The following is a 26,007-nucleotide window of genomic DNA, read 5'->3' on the forward strand; positions in this document are numbered from 1 at the left end:
GGGAACACATTCTGCTCCCTAGGGTCTGTCCCTGGGGTTCCAGGCCAGGCAAGGAGCCCTCAAGGGGGTGGAAAGGGGGACCAGGGAGCAAACAAGCCCCCAGGAAAACATCCTTGCCTCTGGGACTTTCTACCTGTCCTGAGGCCTCTGGGAGCCTGGCTGGCTCTCCCCTGGAACAGCTCTGAAGCCCTCTTTTGTCCGACTGACCTCAAGGGCCTAGAACCCTTGTCTGTGAAAGCGCCCTGCTGGCTCTAGCCCCTGCCCAGACCCCAGCCCAGGCCGTGCAGGACCATTCAGCTCATACCCCTCTGCAGCCTGGTGGGGTCTCTCCTGCCGGCTCAGCCCCTCCAGGAGCCCGCCCCACTTCCCGCCAGCCCCCTTCCTAGGTGAGGCCTGGGTTTCGCCCTCGTTCTGCCCCTTATTAGCTGTGTGGATTGGAAGAGACGTCTAACATTGCTTTTCTTGTCTGAAACGGGGCTGTGAGAACATAAGGACACACCCGAGAGTGCCCAGCCTGGTGCCCCAAATACACAACCGAGTAACTAATGTTCCCCCTTATTCGCTTTGGAACTCACTGTAGGAAGGTAAATAAATATGACTGAATACTGCTGCCTGTCCCACCCTCTGACCTGGTTTGTCCCCGTCTGGCTCCCTTTTTGTTTTTTTATTCTAAGTTCGGCGCCACTGGCACTGAGTACGTCTACTTCATCGAGAGCCTCTGCACCTCGCCCTTCTCACGTGCTGTCCACAAGGTTTGATATGCAGCTGGGTGGGACAGAAAGGGTCCTTAGGTTGTGCTTGGAAAGAAGTTTACTGAGAAACAAGCTCTGGGCACAGCCCTGCTCCGGGGCCGCTGCTACTCTGCCAAGCCTGCTCGGACTGCGCAGGGCGGGTGGGCCTCCTGCGTGCGCTTGGCCTCGTCCAGCAGCTCCTGCCAGTTCTTCTCCACCTCCTCCTTGCAGCTGAGGAAGGCGTCCTCCAGCCGCCGCATGGACTCCGCCAGTGTGGGGTTGGTGCGCATCACCACCATGTCGTAGGCCATCCACGTGGCCTGCACTGCAACAACCAGACAGGCCCTGGTCAGGCCACAGGGGGCGCCTCCGCTCATGCCCAGCATCCTGGGGACAGGACGTGCTGAGTCACCCAATTACTCGAAGGAGAGAAAGCGGGTCGGCCACGCGTTACAGGGCTCATGACAACCCTATTAAAACTCCTCTCTGCACAGAGCAGTCATGAACCTTCCCTAATCTCACACAAGTCTTAACTTCTGGATACACCAGCCCACGACACTAAGAGGCTGGAGGCCAATCTGACATGAAATGTTAGGAAAAATGAGAGTAAACACAGGTCCTCACCTATCTGCAGTTCACAGCTAGTGGTTGCTGGGTGACCCCCAAGAAGTCATAACCCCGCCCAAGCTCACATACTCAGGTAGGGCTGACTGCTCCCACTCCTCCAAGGCTAGAGCCTCAGGTTATCTCATGCTCATCAGCCTGGGATGCCTGCCCACCTCCACCTTGGCACCTCTCTGCTTTCAATAAGGCCAGTCCAGGGGCTCCTCCTCCTGGGAAGGTTTGCCGAGTTCCATGTCAGGTGTCCTTTGGCGCTCACCACTGCACTGACCACCCTTCTTGCTCTTTCCCTTTGAGAGCAACTTGAGGGCCGCATCCCCTGGGCCTATAGGTGAACATGTGATTCCTGTACAAATCCAATGGTGTGTGCAGAAGCCCCACCTCTACCCCTTCCCTCTGCAGCACCTGCCCCCCACTGGTGTGGTTCTCCCCTTTAGAACGAAGAACAGGGTTGTCTCTCTGTGCAGTAAATACATCTCCTTAGAACTTCTCCTGTCTGGGTTAAAAAATGCTGGATACTCTGGGAAACTATGTCCTTCAGGAAATTAACCAAAGAAGAGATAGGCAGGGAATTCCCTGGCAGTCCAGTGGTTAGGACTCCACACTTTCACCGCTGAGGCCGTGGGTTAAATCCCTGATCAGGGAACTAAGATTCCGCAAGCAGAATGAAAAAAAAAAGAGATAGGCAGAATGATTAATAACAAATGCACATGCATGTCTACACACAACCGAGGTCAGCAGTGTGGCAGACTTGAAGTTTTATAGAAAGTGGCATCTGTTTGTTTAGGGAAAAATTGTTAGAAAGATACGTGCAGTACACCTCAGCAGACAGAGGGCATATGATATATAGCTAGCACAGGGATTCTCAATCTTCTGGAAGTATGAGAGTCACTTGGGACACCTGTTAAAATGTAGACCACTGGCCCCTCTCAGAACTCAAAGAAGGTTCTTGTGTAGCAAGTTGGGAATGGTGCCCAGGAACCTTCATCTTGACAAGCATCCTGGGTAATTCTGGTGCAGGAAGCCTGTAGACCACCATGTGAGGCCACCTGAGCAGCAGGTGGAGCATGGACTTGAAGCCAGGGCAGAGTCTGCTTCCCAGCTCTCCACTCACTGGCTGCGTGACCTGGAGTAAGTGATTTAAACTTACTAACCTCATCTCCTCTTATGTGAAGGACGGAAAACGTCCAGATCTCATGGCTTTGCTGTGAAGATTAAACCGATGATGTATGTAACCTGTCTCCAACATATTAGGTGCTCAAGAAAGGAGAAACTCTTACTATAAAATAAATAATTCAGGTATTCAGGACAAAGAACTAGGGTGGGTAAACAAAACAAAACAAAACAGCTCACAGAAATGAACCTCATATAGTCCTACATAGCAGCTGAAATTCTAGTCCTGAGTTTCCTGAGGTCAAAGCAGAGAAGGTGTTTAAACATGCTCGGTTATAAGATTCAGTGACCATAAAATAAAAACAAACCCATTGTTTAAGACACTTTTACCCTAAGAAAGAATTCCCTTATAGGTATGTTTCATGAGAGGTGTGTAACATAATGGAAAATGTCCTTGACAACATCCCTACTTTAAAGCATTTTATAGAAAGACATTCTTCTATGTCTACAGCTGTAGGCACTGGTAAAAGAAAGCTGGTGGCACAGTACCAAAGCACACTTCAGAAAAAGCAATTCAGTGAGACACTAAAACACTATATCAAGTGCATAGCCCTCTTATGGTTTGATCCAAGGGGGGAAAAAAAAGAAAATATAGAATAGGAAGGACTCACAATCATCTGAAAATCCTTTGGAAATATATGTCGCCTGAGTTTTTCATTCATTCAATGTTTATTGTGCACCTGCTCTGTGTCGGCGTTTTGCTAAGGCAGCCCTGATGATACAGCTGTCTACTACAGGATAGACACATCCCTGCCCTCGTGAGCTTCTATACTAGTTGCAGTGGGAGGAGACAGATAATAAACATATAAGACAACTACACATTGTGAAAGGAGCTGCGAAGCAACATGTATTGTGACAGAGAAATGGGACAGGAAGAGTCTTATTTTAGACCACGTAGTGAGGGCAGGCCTTCTCAGGGGGCTTTTGGTAAGGCCTATGCAGTAGCAAAGCCAAGGTCCTAATCTCTGGAGGGGCCTGAACAGCAGCTATTCTGAGAGGCTAGTTAGGACTCGCCTCACAAACTCTGATAACCTGCTGGGTAGGGCCAGGTCCTCACACAGAAATTTAAAAAATGGTCAAGATGTGCACTAGATGCAGGGTTCAGTAAAGGATGAGGATAAAGTGTTCCAAAAATCTGTGTAGGAGGGGGAGGACTAACGAGGGATGCAGCGAGTAGGTTTATTCTGACAGTAGAAGAGGTAGAAGCAGAGAACAGGAATGTCAAGGCTAGTTGAGCCAGGCATAAAGCGATGAAGATAAGCCTGGAGTTTACAGCCCACAGGCTAATTCACACCACTGGCAAAATAGAAGAATCAACATTTTAAAATGTAAATGGTGAAGGTCTACCTCCTCAAATCTCAGGTCCCAAATGGTTTTAAAGATGAGTTCCACCGAACTGTGGAAGAACAGTTAATTCTTATCTAACATAAGTGATTCCAGAAATTAGAAAAAGAGGGAAGACTGATAAGCTGACTGTATGGACTGGTGTTAACTTTTTAAATTTTTTATTTTATTATTATTATTTTTTTTTTTATTTTTTGGCTGCACCACGTGGCATGTGGGATCCTAGTTTCCCAACCAGGGGTCGAACCTGCGCCCCCTGCACTGGAAGCTCGGAGTCTTAACCACTGAACTGCTAAGGAAGTCCCCTGGTGTAACTTTTTAAGAAAAGCATTTTATAGAAGTATTCCATTTACACTGTAGAAAATTTGAGAATAGAGGTAAGTAAAAATAAAAACATAATTTTCCCTAAGCTGGTTTATTTTAAAACCAGACAAAGATTATATAAAAAAAATTATAGGTCTGTCTCACATGAAAACAGATGTAAAATCCTAATATAATATGACCTAACCAAACCTAACAATGTGTTAAAATAATATGTTATGATCAAGTAGAGTTTGTAAAAGAAATTCAAGGATAGTTGAGTATCAGAAAGTCAATCAGCATAATTAACCACATTAATAAAAGGGGGAAATCATAGTAATATCTCAGTTAATGCAAAAAAAGCAGTTAATAAAGTTTAATACTTATTTGTGATTTCAGAAGATCAAAACTAACAAATTAGGAATAGAAGGAGACATTTTAACCTAGCAAAGGTGATACACCAAAAACTTACAGCAAACATTATACTTAATGGAGAAACTGTGGATAAATTCCTTTGGGAATCAAACAAGGATGCCTCTAATAATGTTATGGGTATTGAAGATGTTGGTAAATGGAATTTAAACATTTAAAAGAAATAAGAGGTATAAGGTAAGAGATAAAACTAACAGTATTTGTAAATTATAAAAGTGTATATGAAAGGAAAGAGGTCCAATAGTCAAGTCAATCTTAAAAAAATAACAGCTAAAAGGGAGGAATATACTCTATTAGATATCAAGACATCCTATAAAGCCCTGTTTTATTTATTTAGCCACACTGAATGGTTTGTGGTATCTTAGTTCCCTGACCAGGGATTGAACCTGTGCCCTCAGCAGTGAAAGTGCAGAGTCCTAACCACTAGACCGCCAGGGAATTCCCTAAAGCCCTTTTTAAAAAAAATAGTGTGGTGCAGACAAACAGACCAATGAAAGAAAATAGTATGCTCGGAGACAGACCTAAGTGTATATGGAATTTAGTATATGATGAAAGTAACACTAAAAAATCCTTCAGAAATATATGTCTCCTGAAAAAAGGAGAAAAAAGGACAGTATACTCCAGATGGATTAAAGACATAAATATGAAAGATAAAATAACATTTATAGATCAAAATTTAGCAGAATACCTGTGATCTAGGGACTTCTTAAAAACCACAAACCATAAGGCAAAATACTGGTGAATTTCTTTTTATCAAAAATTTTTTTTCTACTAAGGACAACATGGACAAAATTTTCATACAAATGATAGAAGAAATTTACAATCTTAAAACTGATAATGGGTTAATATCTAGAATATACAAGAAATTACTTCAAATCAATAAAAGAAATTCAGTAACAACAAAGTAAAACCCTGGAAAATAACAAGTGTTGGTGAGGATGTGGAGAAATTGGAACGCTTGTACATTGCTGGTGGGGTTGTAAAATGATGCACCATTGTGTAAAACAGTTTGACATTCTTCAGAAAGCTAAATATAGAATTACCATATGACCTAGCAATTCTACTCCTAGATAGTGTCCCAAACAATAAAGAATGGGCACTCAAACAAATACTCGTATACAAATGTTCATGGTGGCACTATTCACAATAGTTAAATATTGGGACACAACCCAAATATCCATCAGTGGATGAATACACGGAACATTATTTAGCCATATAAAGGAATAAAGTACTCATAATATGCTACAGTATTCAAGTGAAACTTGAAAATACTATGTTAGGTGAAAGAAGCCAGAAACAAAATGTCACATATTATATGATTCTCTTATATGAAATATCCAGAATAGGTAAATCCATAGAGACTGGAAACAGATTGGTGGTTGCCAGGGGTTGGGAATAGAGGTATGGGAGTGACTGCTTAATGGGTACAAAGTGTCTTTTTTGGGTGATGAAAATGTTGCGGAACTTGACAGAGTTGGTGGCTGCACAAAATTATGAATGTATTAAATGCCACTGAATGTATACTCTAAAATAGTTAATTTTATGTGAATTCACTTTGATAACAATTTATTTAAATATAAGATGTAGATATTATAATTATCTTCATTTTTCAAAAGTGGAAATGGACAGAGAGGTTAAGCAGCTTGCCCAAGTCATACAGCTAATAAGTAGCACAGGCAGGATTTTACCCAAGTAATCAAGCACCTGTGTGCATGTTTTTAGCTGCTTATGGTCCACTGCTTCCACTGCTTCTTACATTCCCTAAGAAGAAACCCAAAAGACTAACAAGCATTTGAAGAGAATCTGGAATTCATTAGAGAAGTAAAAACTAAAACAATCAGATATCACTTTACTCCTATTAGACTGGCAAAATTAGAAAGCTGGATAATATCAAGTGTCTGTGAGCTCGTGGGATCTAAGAACCCCCAGGCACTGCTGGTTGGAACAGAGTCTGACTCAGTCGTTCTGTGAGGTCATCTGGTAACCCCTAAAATGATTACACAGGTCCTTGAGCATAGATGTGTGAAGATGTTCATTGTAGCATTGTTTTTGTGATGAAGAGTTGTAGGCAATCTAGGTGTACATCACTGGGAAGAATGGAGAAGCAAAAAGTAGTGGCTCACCATGGAATAAATACTATATTGCAGTTAAAAGTAATAGATAACATGTACACATGGCTACTCAAATAGGTCTTCATAACATAGTCTTGAGTTTAAAAAGTAAGATACAAGCTGGAGATATAAAACAAAAAGTATGAATTTTACAGAAACACATAAAAAGGGATATACCAAAAAAAGGAATGAAAAAAAAAAGCATAAATAAACAAATAAGTGAGGATTGCTACATGGGCCAGTGACGCTAACACGCTATGAACTGAGAAGTATGGTGTCAACCTTTCTGCCAGAGAACCATAAAGAGAAACAAACTAACAAATAAACCAGACTCATTAGGAAATAACAAATGGGGATACACTATGGCAGACAGACATGGAAGAGAACAAAGTCAATCACAAATATAGAAAACATACTATATTCTCTTCACTGTGCCAGGCAAGTGGGTACCAAGGGAAACAAGCACATTCCAAATACGATTTCACTGTTAGCATTGAACTACGCAAGGGAGATGCCAGGAGGCTTAAGACACAAGCTTTCTCAAAATGCATAAAAAGTCAGGGAGTTAAGACACATCATTCAACTGAAAAAATATCTATCAAGCACCTAGTATGGGTCAGCACCTGTTTAAGTTCTGGGGACAGAGCAATGAGAAAAAATGTCAAAAAGTCTTGCTCTCATGACCATTATATACTAAATAACAAACTTACATAGTGCCTCTAGTAAACTTATACAGTGTGTTAGAAGGTAACAGGTGCTAAGGAGAAAAATAAAGCAGTGAAGGAGGGTTGAGGATGCTAGGAAAAAAGGATCTGCAATTTCAAGAAGGGTGCTTGGGAAAGACTTCACTGAGGAAATGACCTTTAAATTAACTTTTGATGAATAGAAGTTCTTAACATTAGTGTAGTTCAATTTCTCAATCTTTTATTCTGTATTTAGCACTTTTTGCCTTTTGTTTAGAAAATTCTACCCAACCTTCAAAGTTGCAAAGATATTCTCCCTTATTTTCTTCCCAAACGTTAAAATTTATTTTTGATAATTAAGTTCTCATCACTCTGAAGCTACTGTGTGTTTGTGTGTGTGCAGGGATCCGTTTTAAATTTTTATTCTTATTCACAACCAATTCTTCCAGCTTACTTGTCAAATAGTCCCTTCTTTCCTCCACTGATCTTCCATGTTGCCTGTGTTATGTAGAAAACTTTGTGTGTGTGTCTATCTGTTTCTGGGCTCTCTGTTGTACTCCGATGCTCAACTTGTCTATTCCTAAGCCAATATGACACTATCAATTATATAGTTTTATAATAAACTTTGCTAATTGTAGGGTGAATCCCCTGTCCTTGTCTTTCTCAGAAGTATCTTAGCTACTTTTGGCTCTTAAGTCTCCAATAAATGTTTTATTTATTTATTTCTAACTAATTAATTAATTTATTTTTGGCTGCGTTGTGTCTTCGTTGCCGTGCGCGGGCTCCCTCCAGCTGCCGCAAGGGGCTACTCTTTGTTGCAGTGCGCGGGCTTCTCACTGCGGTGGCTTCTCTTGTCGCGGAGCACCGGCTCCAGGCGCGCGGGCCTCAGCAGTTGTGGCACGTGGGCTCCAGAGCACAGGCTCAGTAGTTGTGGCACACAGGCTTAGTTGCTCTGTCGCACGTGGGATCCCCCTGGACCGGGGCTCGACCCCGTGTCCCCTGCATTGGCAGGCGGACTCCCAACCACTGCAATACCAGGGAAGCCCAAGTCTCCAATAAATGTTTTAGAATCAACCTGTCAAGTTCCATGAAAAACCCTATTAGGATTTTTATTAGAACTACTTTGAAGCCTTGGATGGAATTTGGGGAGGATGAACACATTTATTATATTTTCTTTCTACTCATGAAGGTAGCTATAGCTCCATTTATTTTGGTCTTTAATATCTGTTAGTCAAGTTTTGTAACTTTCTGCATATAGGCCTTGCATATTTCTTGTTAAACTTCTTCCAAGGTAATTCATAGATGTACGTGTTTGTGTTAGTTATTGTTGCTATTATAAATCGTGCCTTAAAAAAAGTATGTTCTAATTCTTTGCTGCAGGTATATAAAAATGCAATTAACTTTTGTACATTGATTTTATATGCAGCCACCTTGCTAAGCTTTACTATTTCCAATAATATGTGTTTTATGTTCTACATAACAAATTCGGTAATTAGCTCCACGTTGGCCCCAGGAGTCCCACCTTCTGGTAGGCGCACCCTTCTGTAGTTCTCTCACATTGTGCCAGAGTTGATCCATGTGACCAACAGATTATGGCAGAAGTGATGGTATGTCACTTCCAAGATTAGATGATAAAAGACTGTATCTTCTGTCTTGGGTTCTCTCTCTATTATATATATAAATATTTCTTGGATCACTTGCTCTGAGGGAAGTGATTACATGACCAGCCCTGTGGAGAGGTTACATAGAAAGCTTCCTGCCAACAGCTACGTGAGCTTGGAAGGAGACTCTCCAGCATCCAGTCAAGTATCCAGAGATTGAAGCCATGACCTAGAACTTGACTGCAAACTCATGAAAACCACATCCAGAACCACGCAGCTAAGCCATTCTCAGATTCCTGACCCTCAGAAACTGTGATAATAAATGTTTCTTGTTTTAAGCTGCTAAGTTTGGGTTAATTTGTAATGCAGCAAAGAGATAACTAATACAGATTTTGGTACTGAGAGTATGGTGCTGCTGTAACAAAAACCTAAAATGTAAGAGTAGCTTTGGAATGGGACAGTTGTTGGAAGCTAGAAAACCTGTAAAGATTTTGAGGAGAGCATTAATGAAAGTTTAAAGTGCCTGAAACTCACTGTTCGTAGGATTTTGGATTTTGAGGAGGCTGCATCCGACATCATCTATAGTTCTTGGAGATGTAAATATGTTGACTCTTGTTTCTGTGGACTTTCACTAACAGTGGCTTATCATCTCATGTATTTATTGGTTAGGTCATCGATGAGCTAGCTCCCAATGTCCTTTACACTGCTACAGAATCTTTCTAAAACACTTATCTCTTCATGTCATTCCACTGCCTAACTTTCTTCAGTTATTCCCGTTGCCTGTAGGATGATTTCTTGGTGTGGCACACAAAATCTTTCATGATCTGACCCCAGAAGATTCATTTAGATTTACTCTCTATCACTTCCACTTGTAGTGTATTCAACAGTAATTGAACCCTAAGTCCAACCAGCTTTCTTATACTTTTGTTCCTTGGCACAAACTGTTCTTTTTGTCTGAAAGCCTTCCCTATCACCTGTCTATCTGGGGAACTCCTCACAATACTTCAGAGGAATGCTCCATACCTCCTCTTAAAAAATTCCACAATTTACTACACAGATTTCAGCCACTCATCCAAAATCTCACTGAAATTTTAATATCCTTTTATTATAGCAAATAACATAGTATGTTGCATTTATGTGTCTGTACATTTATTTCTCCATTAGATTATAAGCAACTTGAGCTCAGGGCTTGGCATAGGTAGTTATTTAGAAAGTGTTTGTTGGGACTTCCCTGGTGGCCCAGTGGGTAAGACTCCATGCTCCCAGTGCAGGGGGCCCAGGTCTGATCCTTGGTCGGGAAACTAGATTCCACATGCATGCCACAACTAAGTGTCCGCATGCTGCCACTAAGACCCAGCGCAGCCTAAATAAATTAATTAATAAATATATTTTAAAAATAGTGTTTGTTGAACAAATGAATGAATGAATGAACGGTGCTTTAACCCCTCAGTCTTTGAGCTCTGGGATTATATTTTTCCAGCTTTATTGAAGTATAATTGACAAATAAAAATTGTATATATTTAAGGTGTACGATGTGATCTTTTGATATTGTATGCATTGTGAAATGATTATCATCATCAAGCTAATTAACATTTCCCAAACCTCACAGTTATGTGGGTTTTTTTTTTTTTTTTGGTATGGAGAGAACACTTAAGATCTACATTTATAGTAAATTTCAAGTATACAATATCATAGTAGCTGTAGTCATGATGCTGTACATTACATCTCCAGAATGCATTCTTCTTGCATAATTTCCTGGATATATACCCAGAAGGGGAATTGCTGATCATGTGGTAGTCCTTTTTTTCTTTTTTTTTTTTTGCGGTACACGGGCCTCTCACTGTTGTGGCCTCTCCCGTTGCGGAGCACAGGCTCCGGACGCACAGGCTCAGCGGCCATGGCTCACAGGCCCAGCCGCTCCGCGGCATGTGGGATCTTCCCGGACCGGGACACGAACCCATGTCCCCTGCATCAGCAGGCGGACTTTCAACCACTGCGCCACCAGGGAAGCCCCTAGGTAGTTCTGTTTTTAATGTTTTGAGAAACCTCCATACTCTTTCCCATAACGGCTACACCAGTTTATATTGGTACATTATACCGTTTGCACTGGCTCTGTGATTATATTTTTGACAGTGTGTAGAATATCTCCACCTCTATATAAAACTGGCCCTGGGCTTCCCTGGTGGCGCAGTGGTTGAGAATCTGCCTGCCAATGCAGGGGACAGGGGATCGAGCCCTGGTCTGGGAAGATCCCACATGCCGCGGAGCAACTAGGCCCGCGCACCACAACTACTGAGCCTGTGCTCTAGAGCCTGCAAGTCACAGCTACTGAGCCCGCGAGCCTAGAGCCCATGTTCCACAACAAGAGAAGCCACCGCAATAAGAAACCTGCGCACCACAACGAAGAGTAGCCCCCGCTCACCGCAACTACAGAAAGCCCGCGCACAGCAACGAAGACCCAACAGAGCCAAAAATAACTAAATAAAAAAAAAATACTAAAATCTACAGCTCTAGAGATCTAACATGTCCTAGGAAATATGTCAGAGGGTATTAACACCAATCTTATGCTGGTGAAGTATAGAACTCCAAGAATAAAGAATCTTACAGGCAGAAAAGTCACTTTTAAGAGGCAGAGTGTTTCACACATCTTCACAGTGCCACTAGATGCTGAAAACATATTTTACATTATAAAGAAAATAATTATATACCTAACCAAGTTACCATCCAGTTATAAACACAGATATATTCTTAAGCATTTATGAATTCAAGGAATACAATGTCCAAAGCTATAGTTACTAGGTTTAACTCTTTGAATGATTTGAATACAGAATGTGTGAGTCTCAACAACCTTAGGAATTATGATTACAGAATAGAGTGTAAATGTTGTAAATGTTATTGTTAATGTAAACATTATTTGTACTTGATAATATACAAATACAGGTAATAGTATAACGAAGGACAGTTGTGCCTCAGTTTCTTTATTTGTAAATAGGGATAATAACAATCCCTATATCTCAAAAATTGTTGTGAGGATTAAATGAACAAATTCATATAGCGCTTAGTATAGGATCTAGCAATTAATAAGTAAGGCATAAATATTACTGATTAGTATTATTAGATCCTGAATAAAGATAAAAGATACAACTGAAGAAATAACGCTAATTTCCTTAATGTTTCCCCACGAACTTTCTTAATTTTAGTATAGTTTTTATGGTGAAGAAATATTTATTTTAAGTAAAGAATTTCTTGAGTTTCATTTCAATTTAAATTCTTAAGTAAAATTAAAGGTAGTACTCTTTATTTTAAAAGTAGCTTGTATAGTATGATTCCATTTTCATTAAAGTGTATCTGTCAAAAAAAGATTCCTCTATGCATCCCATATTGGTCCATTATTCTGTTTTTGCGTAGAGAGAGACTTGGAATCATGTTTGCCAGTGTTAACAGTAGTTAATTCTGAGTGGCTGGATTTTGCTGATTTTAAACTTTTTTGTAATTTTCTATTTTAATTGAATTTACTTTGGATTTTAAAAACAATGTACATGCAACATTTCTTTTAAAAGTCATTGTTTATTTAATAATTATCAACTTACGAATTATTAATATTTATTAAATAATAAACATGATTATTCATTATAATCATCTAATAATAGTTATTTATTTTAAAATGCTAATAATGCTGTATATAGCAGTAATCTAATAAATTAGAAAATACTGATGAAGTGGATGAAGTGGGAGGATAAATGAAATACACAAACTGACACAATCTTAAAGCATTAACCAAAGAAGAAATTGAAAAAGTTATCAGAAGTTATCTCTAGTAGTTTCACCATTAACTGTTCAATAAATAGTTGTTTACAAATACTATATGTATAATTTCAGAATACAGAACAAGACAGAAGACTAGGCTGAGTAGAACTGGATATTACTACAGTTTGACCAAGTGCCTTTGAGCAAGTTATTTATTTATTTATTTATTTATTTATTTATTTATTTTGGCCATGTTGCACGGCCTGTGGGATCTTAGTTCCTTGACCAGGGATTGAACCCGGGCCCTGGCAGTGAAAGCGCTGAATCCTAACCACGGGATCGCCAGGGAATTCCCTGAAAAAGTTATGTAAACTCTGTAAGCTCTAATTTCCTCCTCATATGTAAAGTGGAAATAATAATAGTGTCTCTCCCCCATAAACTTCTTAGGAAGAATAAATGAGATAATGTGTGTAAAGCATATGGTAAAGAGACCAATACATGGTAAACAATAAACATAAGCTATGAATAATAAAATTACTACTACTATTATTATTATTAGAATAATATAAAATATCCAAGAATCTACAGCCTTCCTATACACTAGTATTAATTATTTGGTAAATAAAATAGAAAAACACCCCATTTATAATAGGAACAGAAACACAGAAGTAAATGTACTGAAAAATCTGGAGAGTGCCCCCTTTGACAGCATATATACTAAAATTGGAATGATATGGAAAAGATTAGCACGGCCCCTGTGCAAGGATGACATGCAAATTTGTGAAGTATTTCACATTTTTATGTAATGAACAGCATGATGACTATAGTTAACCAGACTGCGTTGTATATTTGAAAGTTACTAAGGGAATAGTATCTTTAAAGTTTTCGCCGTAAGGGAAAAAATAACTTGTAACCATGTGAGGTGGTGGATATTAACTAAATGTATTAGGGTAATCATTTTGCAATATATACATATATCAAGTCATTATGTTATACAATCTAAACTTATACAATATTATATATCAATTATATCTCAATAAAACTGGAAAAAATAAAATAAAATTGAAGGCAAAAAAAATCTGGAGAAAAATATTGCAAAACCCTTTGAGACATGTTAAAGAACACTGCAATAATTGGAGAGAAATACCACATTCCTACCTGAGAATGCTTAATGTTAAAAATATATCATTCTTTCTATATTAACATATAGGTTTAACACAATTCCAAATAAAATATTAAATGAAGCTATTATTCATCTTGAGAATAAACATGTGAGAAAAGGTAAAAAAGAAAAAAGGAAAGAAAAAAGAATAATGAAGGGGAACTCACTGATTAATAATAATGAAACCAGTGTGATAAGCCATAAAACCCAACATATTATATAACAGGTTAGCTATCTCTGCTCTACTATATATAAAAACGTCATGAGTAATAAAGAAATGACTTCTAAACTAACAGGATAGGATGGGATGGATTTGGGGATGAGGGAAACCAAGTTAGAATCTCTCCTTCTACCTGAGAAATTTTACATTCTCAAGGCTCACCCCCATAAGGCATTCTACAGCTAAATTTCTACTGTATCCTAGGTCATGAGTTGACTTAAGTTCAAGAGAACAGAAAGAGAAACTTTAAGCCTTGGAGTCAAGATGATTTGGCTTTTTAATATTGCTTAAGTTATGCATATATACTTAATAGTTTAAAATAAGCATATATATTTATATAAATACCTATAAATATGCACACTTACATTTATTTGCTGGTTGGTGCTTTTGATAGTTGATGACTGCTTGTTTGGTGATTTTCCTTGCCCTGTGTGGTCACTGGAAAAATTGGGCAAGAGCCTTCCCAGGGGCAACAGAGGCCAAGAACTTACGTGTTGGGCTTCACTTTAAGTTTAAGCTAAAGGGTAAGGGTGTGAGATTCATCATGGCCCAAAATCATGCTACTTCTGTCAACAATATTTGTCCTAACTTGACCTAGAGACACTATGACAAAATAGTTCTGCTGCTTACACTTCAGGTAGAAAAATATTTTATTGTTCTCAACCGTTGGATTTGAGTCTGTGGACCCAAGAACGTATTGTTTACTTAAGAAATTACAAAAGGTGAATTTTACAAAACATTTTAATACTATTTAACCTGTGGTTGCTTATATGTTAATAAAAACATATATTTACCAGCTGATAAACTGCTAAAGAAAAATTTTGAAAGATGTATATTGCCCCCCAAATTAGACAACTGTGCAGAGCATTTATATAAAAATAGAATAATAAAAAGAGGAAAATATGTGCAACTAAAACGAAGGAAAGAATAAGCTAAAGGGGAATTAATGGACCTTCCATCAACTCAAGGAATGTGATGTGGAAAAGCACCAAGGGGAGGGGATGTGGAATCATGCACAACAGAAGCCTCATTCATGCCAAGCAGATGCAGGCTACATTTGTTTTATTTCTGTGAGAAAGGAAGTACACAAGCCTTCCAGGATGTGCAGATGCTTAAATACAATAGTTGAATCTATCAATTTCAGGTTTACTTAGAAAACTTAAAAGACAAATTTTTAAAATTTTCAAAGCTAAGTCTTTTATGTGACTTGTTTCCATATAAACACCTGTCAACCTTGTCTCTAAGGTGAGAGAGCATTTTTTTACAACACTATTACCTTAGTAATATCATCTTAGCAATATTAACTTTTATTATTACTTAATAACTTACTTAACTATTACCTTAATTACTGTTGGAATTATTTGCCAAAAAGAGAGTCTCTAGTGAATCTAAATAAAAATGCAGTACACAGCCTGGTTCCTTTGGTACACCAGATAGTTTAAAATTAAATGTTTAAAAAAACAAACAGGGCTTCCCTGGTGGTGCAGTGGTTAAGAATCCGCCTGCCAATGCAAGGGACACGGGTTCGAGCCCTGGTCCGGGAAGATCCCACATACCGCGGAGCAACGAAGCATGTGCGCCACAACTACTGAGCCTCTGCTCTGGAGCCCACGAGCCGTAACTACTGAGTCTGTGTGCCACAACTACTGAAGCCCACGCACCTAGAGCCTGTGCTCCGCAACAAGAGAAGCCACTGCAATGAGAAGCCTGCGCACTGCAACAAAGAGTAGCCCCTGCTCACCACAACTAGAGAAAACCCGTGTGCAGCAAAGAAGACCCAATGCAGCCAAAAATAAATAAATAAATTTATTTTTAAAAAAAGAAAGAAAAAACAAACACAAAGTAGAAGAAAATATAAATGACTATTTCACTCATCTTGGATTAGGGAAAGATTTTCTAGGCATCACAGCAATGGGAATAAATCAGAAAGGAAAATATTGATACATTTTTACTACATATGACTTATGTTTACCAAAGCTTCATATACAAAATTAAAGGAAAATAACAAACTGGGAAAAATATTTACTACAATTTTGAACAAGTCTTAATACATAAAGAGCTCTTACAAATCAATAATAGATGCTATCACAGAAATCTGTTATTCTCTTATTGTTCTCAGTGCCACGCCTGAGGTAAGGCTAGCTCCTTTTTAGCCTTTAGTTCTGCAAAACATTCCTAATTGGCCTTCCTGCCTCTAGTCTTCCCCCTCCGAACCACCTCTCACACTGCTACCAGAGGTATCTTTTCAAAAGGCAAGTGTCTTCCTTGAAATCCCAAATGGCTCCCTATCACCTAAACAAGAAAGGTAAACCTCTTTAGCTTGGCACTGAAGACCCTTCTTCTCACCTTTTCAGCCTCTTCTTTCTTTGGCCTGCCTCCTTGTGAATCTCGTGCACAAATATGACTTCTTGACTATGCCAGTCTTTCCCTCACGGGCACACAGCCTTGGCTATCTCCTCCTACCCACGGGCCCTACCCCATCTATCCAATCCCTGCTGCTTCCCTAGTGCTCTGCTCTGTTCAAAGCCTCACTTGCTTCCCTAGGCAGTCAGACTCTCCTTCTTCTCTGCTCCCTCCCTGGACTTGGTATACTCCATTATTAGCATTTCCCAGGTTATAATTTTAACATAAATTTAAAATGTGCTTTAATTTTAATTTATATATTTAAATTATAATTAGTCATCTTGATGTCTGTTTCTGGCCCCTGCCCACTTCTTCTAATGAAGGAGCATCTCTATTCAACTTTGTATTCTTAGAAAAGCACATAGTAGGTGCGTAGTAAATGATGTTAAATAAGAGACTATTTAATTAGATTGAAGGAATTAAATAACTTATAGTGGAAAATGAATTATAGAACCTTTTAGCAAGGTATATATAAGACTTTCAAGTATATGGGCACAAAATTGCAAACATTTCTAAGCAGAAATTTTCTGAAGACTGTTGTAATAAATGGAGATTATTTATAAACTAATAATGTCCTTAAAAATAATTTGTTTTCGTTTGAGTAGAGTATGCAGGCTTTCTAAAATTTGTTTTACATTATGATTTTCTCTAGCAAAACTTAGGCTCACACAAGTATAAGAATTACACATATTCTGAACTAGTAAAGAACAAATTAAAGAACTTATAATGGTATCACTACTACTGCTAGTTACCGCTTAGTGGAAACATGTTGAATAAAATAACAGACAAACAGTTTTTTCCCAAAATGGAGAAATCTGTTGAACTCTACTGCTGCTTCATTACACTGGCTGTACCTCCCATTTCAGCACCTCACCAGTCTTTGCACTATTACTCTGAACTCTTCTTATTTAAATAATTCACAGAAAGTATGTTCCAACTTTGTTCACAGGTGTTATATTAACATCATTTGTCATTTGCTGAGTACTTGAGCTTGGGTATGGTACTGTGTGCCCAGTTACAAAAGAAGAAGTCACTATTTCTGCCCTCAAAAAGATAACAGCCCGGGCTTCCCTGGTGGCGCAGTGGTTGAGAGTCCGCCTGCCGATGCAGGGGGCGTGGGTTCGTGCCCCGGTCCGGGAAGATCCCACATGCTGCGGAGCGGCTGGGCCCGTGAGCCATGGCTGCTGAGCCTGCGCATCCGGAGCCTGTGCTCCGCAACGGGAGAGGCCACAGCAGTGAGAGGCCCGTGTACCACACACACAAAAAAGATAACAGCCCATTTGCAGAAATAAGATGCAAACGCACACAAAATAATCAGAAGACGAGTCAAGGCAATATTCAGCGGTTACTGTAAAATCTTGTGGTACAGTAGTTATATGGTGTAGAAGTTGAAAAGTAGTCAGGGAAGACCTGGTTGAGAAGGCACTTGACTTGAGCTTAGGAGTGTAGGGAGGATTTGAGCTCTTGGAAAGAAGGGTGAAGGTACCCTGCCTGGGAAAACATCTTACCTGAGATTTTTTCCATCTCTTCCAATAGCTTTTCCAAGTCTTTATTCAGGTCTGACAGCATTTTCAGCATGTTGTCACAGTTTCTTTCACCAGGGTCAGAATCAGCCATCTAGGCAGTGCACAGAGAGAAGATGCAGTGAGACAGACCAGTGTTTCAATTCTAGCACCACTACTCACAGCTGGGTAGCCCAAGCCAGAAAACTTAGGTCATCTTTAACTCCTCTTATCTTCCTGACCTAAGGGGTCACTGAAACTCACCAATTTTATTTGCTTATGGAATAAACATTAAATCATCTATGGGTCAGGAAGGGCCAGTGCTTGAGAGCCAGCAGTACACTGAATCCTGCCCTTGTGGAGATCGTAGCCTGGCCCAGCTCTTTAAAGTCTCTCCTATCACTGCCTTCCTCCCTCTCTCCAAGGTTGCTGCTTTAATTGAGGTCCATTCCGTTATCCACCATTGATTACAGATTTACTGGGCATCTACTATATGCCAGACATCTACTATGGCTCTGGGGACACTGCAGTGTATCTGAGGATCCAAACAGACTGGATGCTGTCATGGAGCTTCCATTCCAGGGAGAGAGACTGACAATAGCCAAGTTAACAGTTTCATAAAGATACCTTCAGTTTGTGGTCACTGCTACAAAGAAAATAAAAAGGATGGTGTAATAAAGATTTTTCATGGGGAGAAATGCTTTGGCTTGTAAAGTCCAAGAAGTCCTTTCTAATGAAGTGACATTTGAACTGCCATTTGAATGACAAAAAGGTGTTGTCATGTGAAGATCTAAGGGAAGAGTTCTAGACAGAGGGAATGGCTCAAGAAAAAGTGGGAGTGTCCCTGGTGTGTTTTAAGGAATAGAGAATGGAGTTGAGGAGAAGAGTGATAGGACATGAGATCAACTAAGTAGGCAAGAACTTTGGTTTTATTTTGAGAGGGCGGGAAAAGCCACTGGAGGTTGAGAGAGCAGGGGATTATGTGATTATATTTTAAGGTAACAGCAGACTTCAGCTGCTGTTTGGAAAATGGACTGCTGCAGAAGGTGGAGAGGTGGAAAGAGTGGGAAGACCAATTAGGCAGGAGAGCACTAAAGTGGTCTAGAGATGACAGTGGCTTGGACTTCAGTGATAATATGAATAGTGAGAAATGAAGTGTTCTGGTTATATTTTGGAAGATAAGCCAACAGAATTGGGTAGAGGACTTGTGTCAAGGTTTGCAGGGGCAAGTGATGGGAAGAGAGAAAGTAAAATGACTTCTAATTTTGGTGAGAACAACTTAATGGATGGTGGTGTTATTAACCGAAATGGGGAAGAGTAGGACAGGAGCAGATTAGAAGGTAAACCAGGTGCTTTGCTTTTCTCTTCTTTTTTTTTTTTTAGGCCATGCTGTGTGGCATGTGGAATCTTAGTTCCCGGACTAGGGATCAAACCCGTGTCCCCTGCAGTGGAAGCTCGGAGTCTTGACCACTGGACCGCCAGGGAATTCCCAGGTGCCCTATTTTGAACACATTACTACTATGAGATGCCTATTAGGCCTCCAACTGGAGATACAAATAGGCAGTTGAATACATGGGCCTGGAGTTCAGGAGATAGGTTGAAGCTAAAAATATAAAGTTTGGAACTAGTGGTACAGGCTCTCTTCATCTTTCACTTGGACTATTGTCATAGACTCCTAACTGGTCTCCCTGCTTGTAACTTCCTCTTGTCCAATCTATTTTCCAGTTCACTCCCAGAGTGACCTTTCCTAACATACAAAACTAACCATGTCACACTGTTTGAAATCCTTCAGTAGCTCCTATTTCTTTTTTTTTTTTTTTTTTTTTTTTTTTGCAGTACGCGGGCCTCTCACTGTTGTGGCCTCTCCCGTTGCAGAGCACAGGCTCCGGACACGCAGGCTCAGCGGCCATGGCTCACGGGCCCAGCGGCTCCGCGGCACGTGGGATCTTCCTGGACCGGGGCACGAACCCGTGTTCCTTGCATCGGCAGGCGGACTCTCAACCACTGCGCCACCAGGGGAAGCCCGCTCCTATTTCTTTCAGGATAAAATACAACCTCTTTACTATGGATATAAGATCCTTCATAATCTAGCTCCCAACTGCCCCTGTTCTCATCTAGTTCCAAGATGTGACAAAATAGCTGAAAGCCTTAAGAGATCCAAAATGTAATGAGATATTATTAAATATAATAATAATCTCTTGCAAATAGAGATTATTATTTACAAGAGATGTAATGAAAAGATATCCATGAAAATAACACAAAACTCTGGAAAGTTAAAAATCTCTACAGTTTTCTTACCAAAGAGCTAAGGAAGTACAAAATGGAGTAAAATAATTCTATCATGTGGGTGGTTACAAAAATCTACGTGAAGGCAAAGAAGTAGGTAATTACATACTTCATATCTAAGTTGTGTGGACTGCTTGCTCAATTCATTATAAAGTTCCACTTATATTATTTTATCCATACATTCAACACTTATTTATTGAGTACTATTTTAGATCTGAAGATACAGCAGTGAACAAAACATTAAAATCCTTGAACAAGATTAATGAGTGAAATAAATATAAGGAGGGGATAAGTACTAAAGAAAAAAAGTCAACCGGAGGTGGAGGGTGGGAGAGAGTATGTACAGGGTAGTGGCTGTATTTCAGATAAGTGTGCAGCGAAGGCCTTGCTGAAGTGATTTTGACTAGAGAGCTGGAGGAAGTGAGAGAATGGTGAGCCATACAGATATGTTGGGAAAGTGCATCCCAGGCAGAGGAAATAGTAAGAACAAAGGCCCTGAGCTAGGAGCCTGCTGGATGAGCTGGAGGAAGAGCAATAAGGGTAGTATAGTTGGTATAGAGAGAGTGAAGTGAAGAGTAGTAGAAAATAAGGTCAAAACTTGGTGGGTGAAGTTGAGGTGGGCCTTAGAGACCACTGAAAAGACTTTGGTTTTTTTTTTTGAGTGAGATGGGAGCCTGGAGGGTGATAATCTGATTTACATGTTAATAAATCACTAGATTGAGAATAGCGTATATGGACATGGGTGGAGGCAGGGAGACTAGTTAGGAGGAGGTCACTGGAATAATGCAGGTGAGAGATAATAACAGCTCAGATCAGCATAGGACTGATGCAAGTAGTGTGAAGGAGGACCGTTCAGGGTATATTTTGAGGGCAGGGCTGACAAGATTTGCTGATGAGTCAATGTGAAGTCAGGGACAACGCTAGGGTATTTGACTGGGCAACCAGAAGTGGTGGTACAATTAACTGAGACGGAGGAAGACTGGAAGAAGATAGTTTGCATGGGAAAGAAATAACTCAGTTTTGAACATATTAAGATGCTTATGAGGCATCCAAGTGGGAATGTTGAGTAGGCAGCTGAATAAATTAATTCAGGGGAGAAGGTAGGCTAGAGATAGAAATTTGGGAGTCATCAGCACATAGGCGATATTTAAAGACATGAGAATGGGAGAGATCAAGGGAGAAAACACAGATGGAGAAGAGGCCCAACATCAAGACTGGGGAGCTGCAAAGGAACCAGCCAAAGAGACTGAGGAAGAGGGGCCAGAGAGGTAGAAGGAGAACCAGGAGGTTCATGTTTTGGAAGTCAAGTGCAGACTGTTACAGAGTCACTGAACCCCAGCCAATGTCCTCTGATCATTATGAAATCTCAGCAAGCTGAGAAGACAACTCTAAAAAGCACAAGACACTGGGAACTATACTCAATATTTTGTAATAACCGATAAGGAAAAGAACCTGAAAAAGAATGTAAATATACATACATAAAATTGAATCACTGTGCTGTATACCTGAAACTAACACGACGTTGTAAATCAACTATACCTCAATTTAAAAATAAATAAATAAAATAAAAATAAAGGGCTTCCCTGGTGGCGCAGTGGTTGAGAATCCGCCTGCCGATGCAGGGGATACGGGTTCGTGCCCCGGTCCGGGAAGATCCCACATGCCGCGGAGAGGCTGGGCCCGTGAACCATGGCCGCTGAGCCTGCGCGTCCAAAGCCTGTGCTCCGCAATGGGAGAGGCCACAACAGTGAGAGGCCCGCGTATCGCAAAAAAAAAAAAAAAAAAAAAAAAAAAAAAAAAAAATAAAATAAAAATAAAAATAAAAAGTACAAGAGAAGGAAACTCTAAAAATCATATGGGTGAATAACATAATTCTGGGAAGGTAGGGAACTAAGATAGGAAATATTAAGAGCATAAAATCTAGAAGTACAGGTTTCCCCACTATGCAAAACTAGAGTGTTTGTATAAAACCTTTCATAAGCCAAAATGGCATAAGGCAAAGAAGCAATTACCTTAGGACACATCTTGCTAATGAACGCACAAAATAAACCAAGATAAAGCACAGATGCTCACAGACAAAGTTCAAAGCTGTGGCAGCCTGATGCTGATTTTTTACATTCTTTTTTATAAAAGCCAAAATCCTCTTCATATTTCTTTTGGTTAGTGAAACAGGTACTAATGTAGGTTTTTCATAAAAGTGGAGTGGTGTAAAGTGAACTTTCACAAAGCAGGTGATACCTGTACTATGACTATCTGGTATTGAGAATTTTTTTTTTTTTTTTTTTTTGCGGTACGCAGGCCTCTCACTGACTATCTGGTATTATATGCATTTGAATGTTTAAGAGAATTTGGTCTACCAGAGCAGCAGCTCAGCTTTGTCATTGGAGTTTAAAATGTGAAATTGATTATGGGTTGTAATTTTAAGTCACAGTCTTAGTAAGTTTATAGCAGTTCTAGGACATTTAAGAGATCTTGAGGGGCTTCCCTGGTGGCGCAGCGGTTGAGAGTCCGCCTGCCGATGCAGGGGACATGGGTTCATGCCCTGGTCCGGGAAGATCCCACATGCTGCGGAGCAGCTGGGCCCGTGAGCCATGGCCGCTGAGCCTGCGCGTCCAGAGCCTGTGCTCCGCAATGGGAGAGGCCACAACAGTGAGAGGCCCGCGTACTGCAAAAAAAAAAAAAAAAAAAAAAAAAAGAGATCTTGAGGTTTACAATATTTATAAGTTTTACTTATGATTTTTATAAGAATTACATGGGACTTCCCTGGTGGCGCAGTGGTTAAGAATTTGCCTGCCAGCGCTGGGGACACGGGTTCGATCGCTGGTCCGGGAAGATCCCACATGCCGCGGAGCAACTAAGCCCATGCGCCACAACTACTGAAGCCCGCGAGCCTAGAGCCCGTGCTCCACAAGAGAAGCCCCCACTTGCCCCAACTAGAGAAAGTCCACGAGCAGCAATGAAGACCCAACGTAGCCAAAAAAACTTTTTTTTTTTAAATTAAAAAAAAAAGAATTATATAAGAAGGTAGGATGGTTTGTTATTAAGACAATTGAGGTACTTAAAGAAGTAGAATACATTAAGTTTATAATTAAAAGTTTAAGTTTGTAAATGGAACAAAAACATTGTTACTATTAAAAATATGCTAGACCTAGAATAAGATTAAAAGTTTAGAATAAGATAATCCTATTTAGGGACTTCCCTGGTGGCGCAGTGGTTAAGACTCCGCACTCCCAGTCTAGGGGGCCCGGGCTCCATCCCTGGTCAGGGAACTAGATCCCACATGCATGCCGCAACTAAGGAGCCGCCGAGCTGCAACTAAGAAGCCCACCTGCCACGGCTAAGACCGGCCACAACCAAATAAATAAGTAAATATTTTTTTAAAAAAAACTAATGGGGCTTCCCTGGTGGCGCAGTGGTTGAGAGTCCGCCTGCCGATGCAGGGGACACGGGTTCGTGCCCCGATCCCGGAAGATCCCACATGCCGCGGAGCGGCTGGGCCCGCGAGCCATGGCCGCGGAGCCTGTGTGTCCGGAGCCTGTGCTCCGCAACGGGAGAGGCCACAGCAGTGAGAGGCCCGCGTACAGCAAAAAAAAAAAAAAAAAAAAACTAATGGATCACTAGACAAAACAGATAGGGCATGCAGACTTAGATGAGGAGGGTAGAAAAAAACAGGAGATAGTGAGAAGGTGGTACACAGTAAAAGTTTTTTGTTTTTTAAATTAACAAAGGCAGAGACTTGCCTGTCTTGGTTCTGTGTGGAAAGGATTAGCTGTACAGAAAAGGCTGAAGAATCAGGAGAAAGGGTTGCTGATGGTGCAGGGACTGGTCTCAGACAGGAGAATGGTCACCTTACCCTATGAAGGGAAGGGAAGGTAAAGAGGTACGGGTGGAGTCAGGTAGGTAAAGGTCCAGGTGAGTCCCTGTTCAAGTCTGAGGTCTCCAGCTTGCCTACGAACGGCAATGAAAAGGTTTTTTCCTGAGAACAGACGTTCGACAGAGAGCTGCAGCAGAGAAGCAGGGGTAGTGTGGCTGAGGCCACATGGCTGCACGGTATTCTCAGGACCCTGGGGTGGCACACAGAACATGGACGGAGTGTAACTGGCCTGGGAACTGAAACGTGTACGCGGTGGAGGCACGACGAAGGCGTGTGTAAGATGAGAGGTGGATACAAAGCGGAGGCCTCGAGGGACATGGAGCTGAGGGGCGGGTAGGCTAGGGGATGGAGCACGAGACACCTAGAAGGATGGAGGCCGTGGTAAGGTACCCCTGGATCTCAGAGGAAGGGTGGGCCTGGAAAGCAGATCCAGGGAAGGGGTGTGAGCTGGAGTGAAGGAGGAAGACCATGGCATTAAGGTCCATGGCACTCTTTCCTGGTGAGGCTGCCGAGGCTGACCGCAGGGTTAGGATGGAGAGGAGGCCTGGGCCAGCGCCAGAGCCAAGGGAATGAGGGTAATGTCTGACTGTGGGGTGAGGTGGGCAAGGGAAAGTGGGGGTGAGGGGGTCACCTTAGGGTGTGAAGGTTTGAGGTGCTGGCGACTGAGGAATTCAGAGGCATGAGAAAGGCAAGGGCCTGGGGCTCTCTCTGTGGTCTGAGGGTCTCGCTCGCCCAGCACGAAGAGCTGTCATGGAGGCTGGGATCCTTCCTGGGGTGAGAAATGTGAGAGGATGAGAGGGGAGCCTGGACTGGCGAGACTGCGAGGCGTGTGCGTGGTGTGAACAGCATGGGAACAGAATGTGTAGGGGGTGCTTGGGGTGGTGGTCCTGAAGTTGAGCGGTGTGAGTCTGGGACCACGCCTACCGGTGTGCAGATGGGAGGGAATTTGACGTGTGTGATGTGAGTCCAGGTGGGGCGTGAGGATGAGAGGTTCAGGTGTACAGAGCTCAGAATGTGCGGTGTGGGGGGTCTGGAGGACATGTGGGTGAGGAGCCGGGGGTGCGGCGTGAGGAGAACGGCGTGACGGGACCGGGTTGAGGGCCGGGTGGGTGAGGAAGCGGTAGGCGCCCCACCGGTCTGGCGTGAGGCGGTGGGCACCGCCTGGGGACGCCGTGACTCGGGGGTCGAGGCGCCAAGGGAGGGTCCGGGACCCCCAGGCGGGCTGGCCTCGCTCACCTCCAGCTCTCCGACGCTCGGATTCCCGCTCGGCTGCCCTCCTCAGCAGCCTGAAACTTGAGGCGGCTCCTCAGAATGACGCCCCTCCCCTTTCCGTTACCAGACCCGCCCCCGGAGCTGGCCTCTGGCCCTCATTGGCTGGTCTCCTGGAGCGGAAGGGGCGGTGCTGCGAGCACCTGACTACGCCCACCTCACGCTGGTCCCAAGTCCCGGCCTTAAGGTCTCATTGGCTGGTCGCCTGGAGCGGAAAGGGCGGGGTTGTCCGGGCTGGTCCCGTGTGGTCCCGTACTTGGGTTTCTCCGTCTCAGTGGGCCGAGTGCCTGGATTGAAGAGTGGTTGAGGTTGAGGGATGGTAGAGCTGAAATGAGGCGGGACACCCCCGTCCTTATGGGAGTGTTCTCCCCCTTGCACCTGGAGCGTAAATCCGTGCACGGCGAGGGTGGGGGTGGGGGTGGGGGCGGGGCGTCTGCTTGACCAATGTGTCTCCAGTATACGTCAGCAAGTGCTAGTAACCTTGTTGAGTGAGTAGCTGAATGCCCAAGTATTTTGTCTCCCAGCTACCGTGGGTGGCCGACATTGTT

The 26,007-nt window shown here is 41.8% G+C and overlaps 1 protein-coding gene across 2 annotated transcripts; it reads right to left on the bottom strand.

The window, feature by feature from the left end:
• Positions 1-422: 422 nt before the first annotated feature.
• Positions 423-25,516, bottom strand: SYCE3 (synaptonemal complex central element protein 3). 2 transcript variants are annotated; one of them, XM_082636992.1, is made up of 3 exons: positions 25,427-25,516; positions 18,037-18,145; positions 423-1,056 (listed from the first exon to the last, which is right to left on the bottom strand). In XM_082636992.1, the coding sequence occupies exons 2-3, from the start codon at positions 18,143-18,145 to the stop codon at positions 857-859; spliced, it is 309 nt and encodes a 102-aa protein (XP_082493118.1). In that variant the 5' UTR covers positions 25,427-25,516; the 3' UTR covers positions 423-856. The 2 variants fall into 2 exon arrangements, with proteins under 2 accessions (XP_082493118.1, XP_082493119.1); XM_082636993.1 differs by lacking the exon at positions 25,427-25,516 and adding an exon at positions 24,822-24,941.
• Positions 25,517-26,007: the final 491 nt, after the last annotated feature.

The sequence above is a fragment of the Mesoplodon mirus genome (genome assembly GCF_964341445.2).
Source record: "Mesoplodon mirus genome assembly, chromosome: 11".
Classification (NCBI taxonomy): Eukaryota; Metazoa; Chordata; class Mammalia; order Artiodactyla; family Ziphiidae; genus Mesoplodon; species Mesoplodon mirus.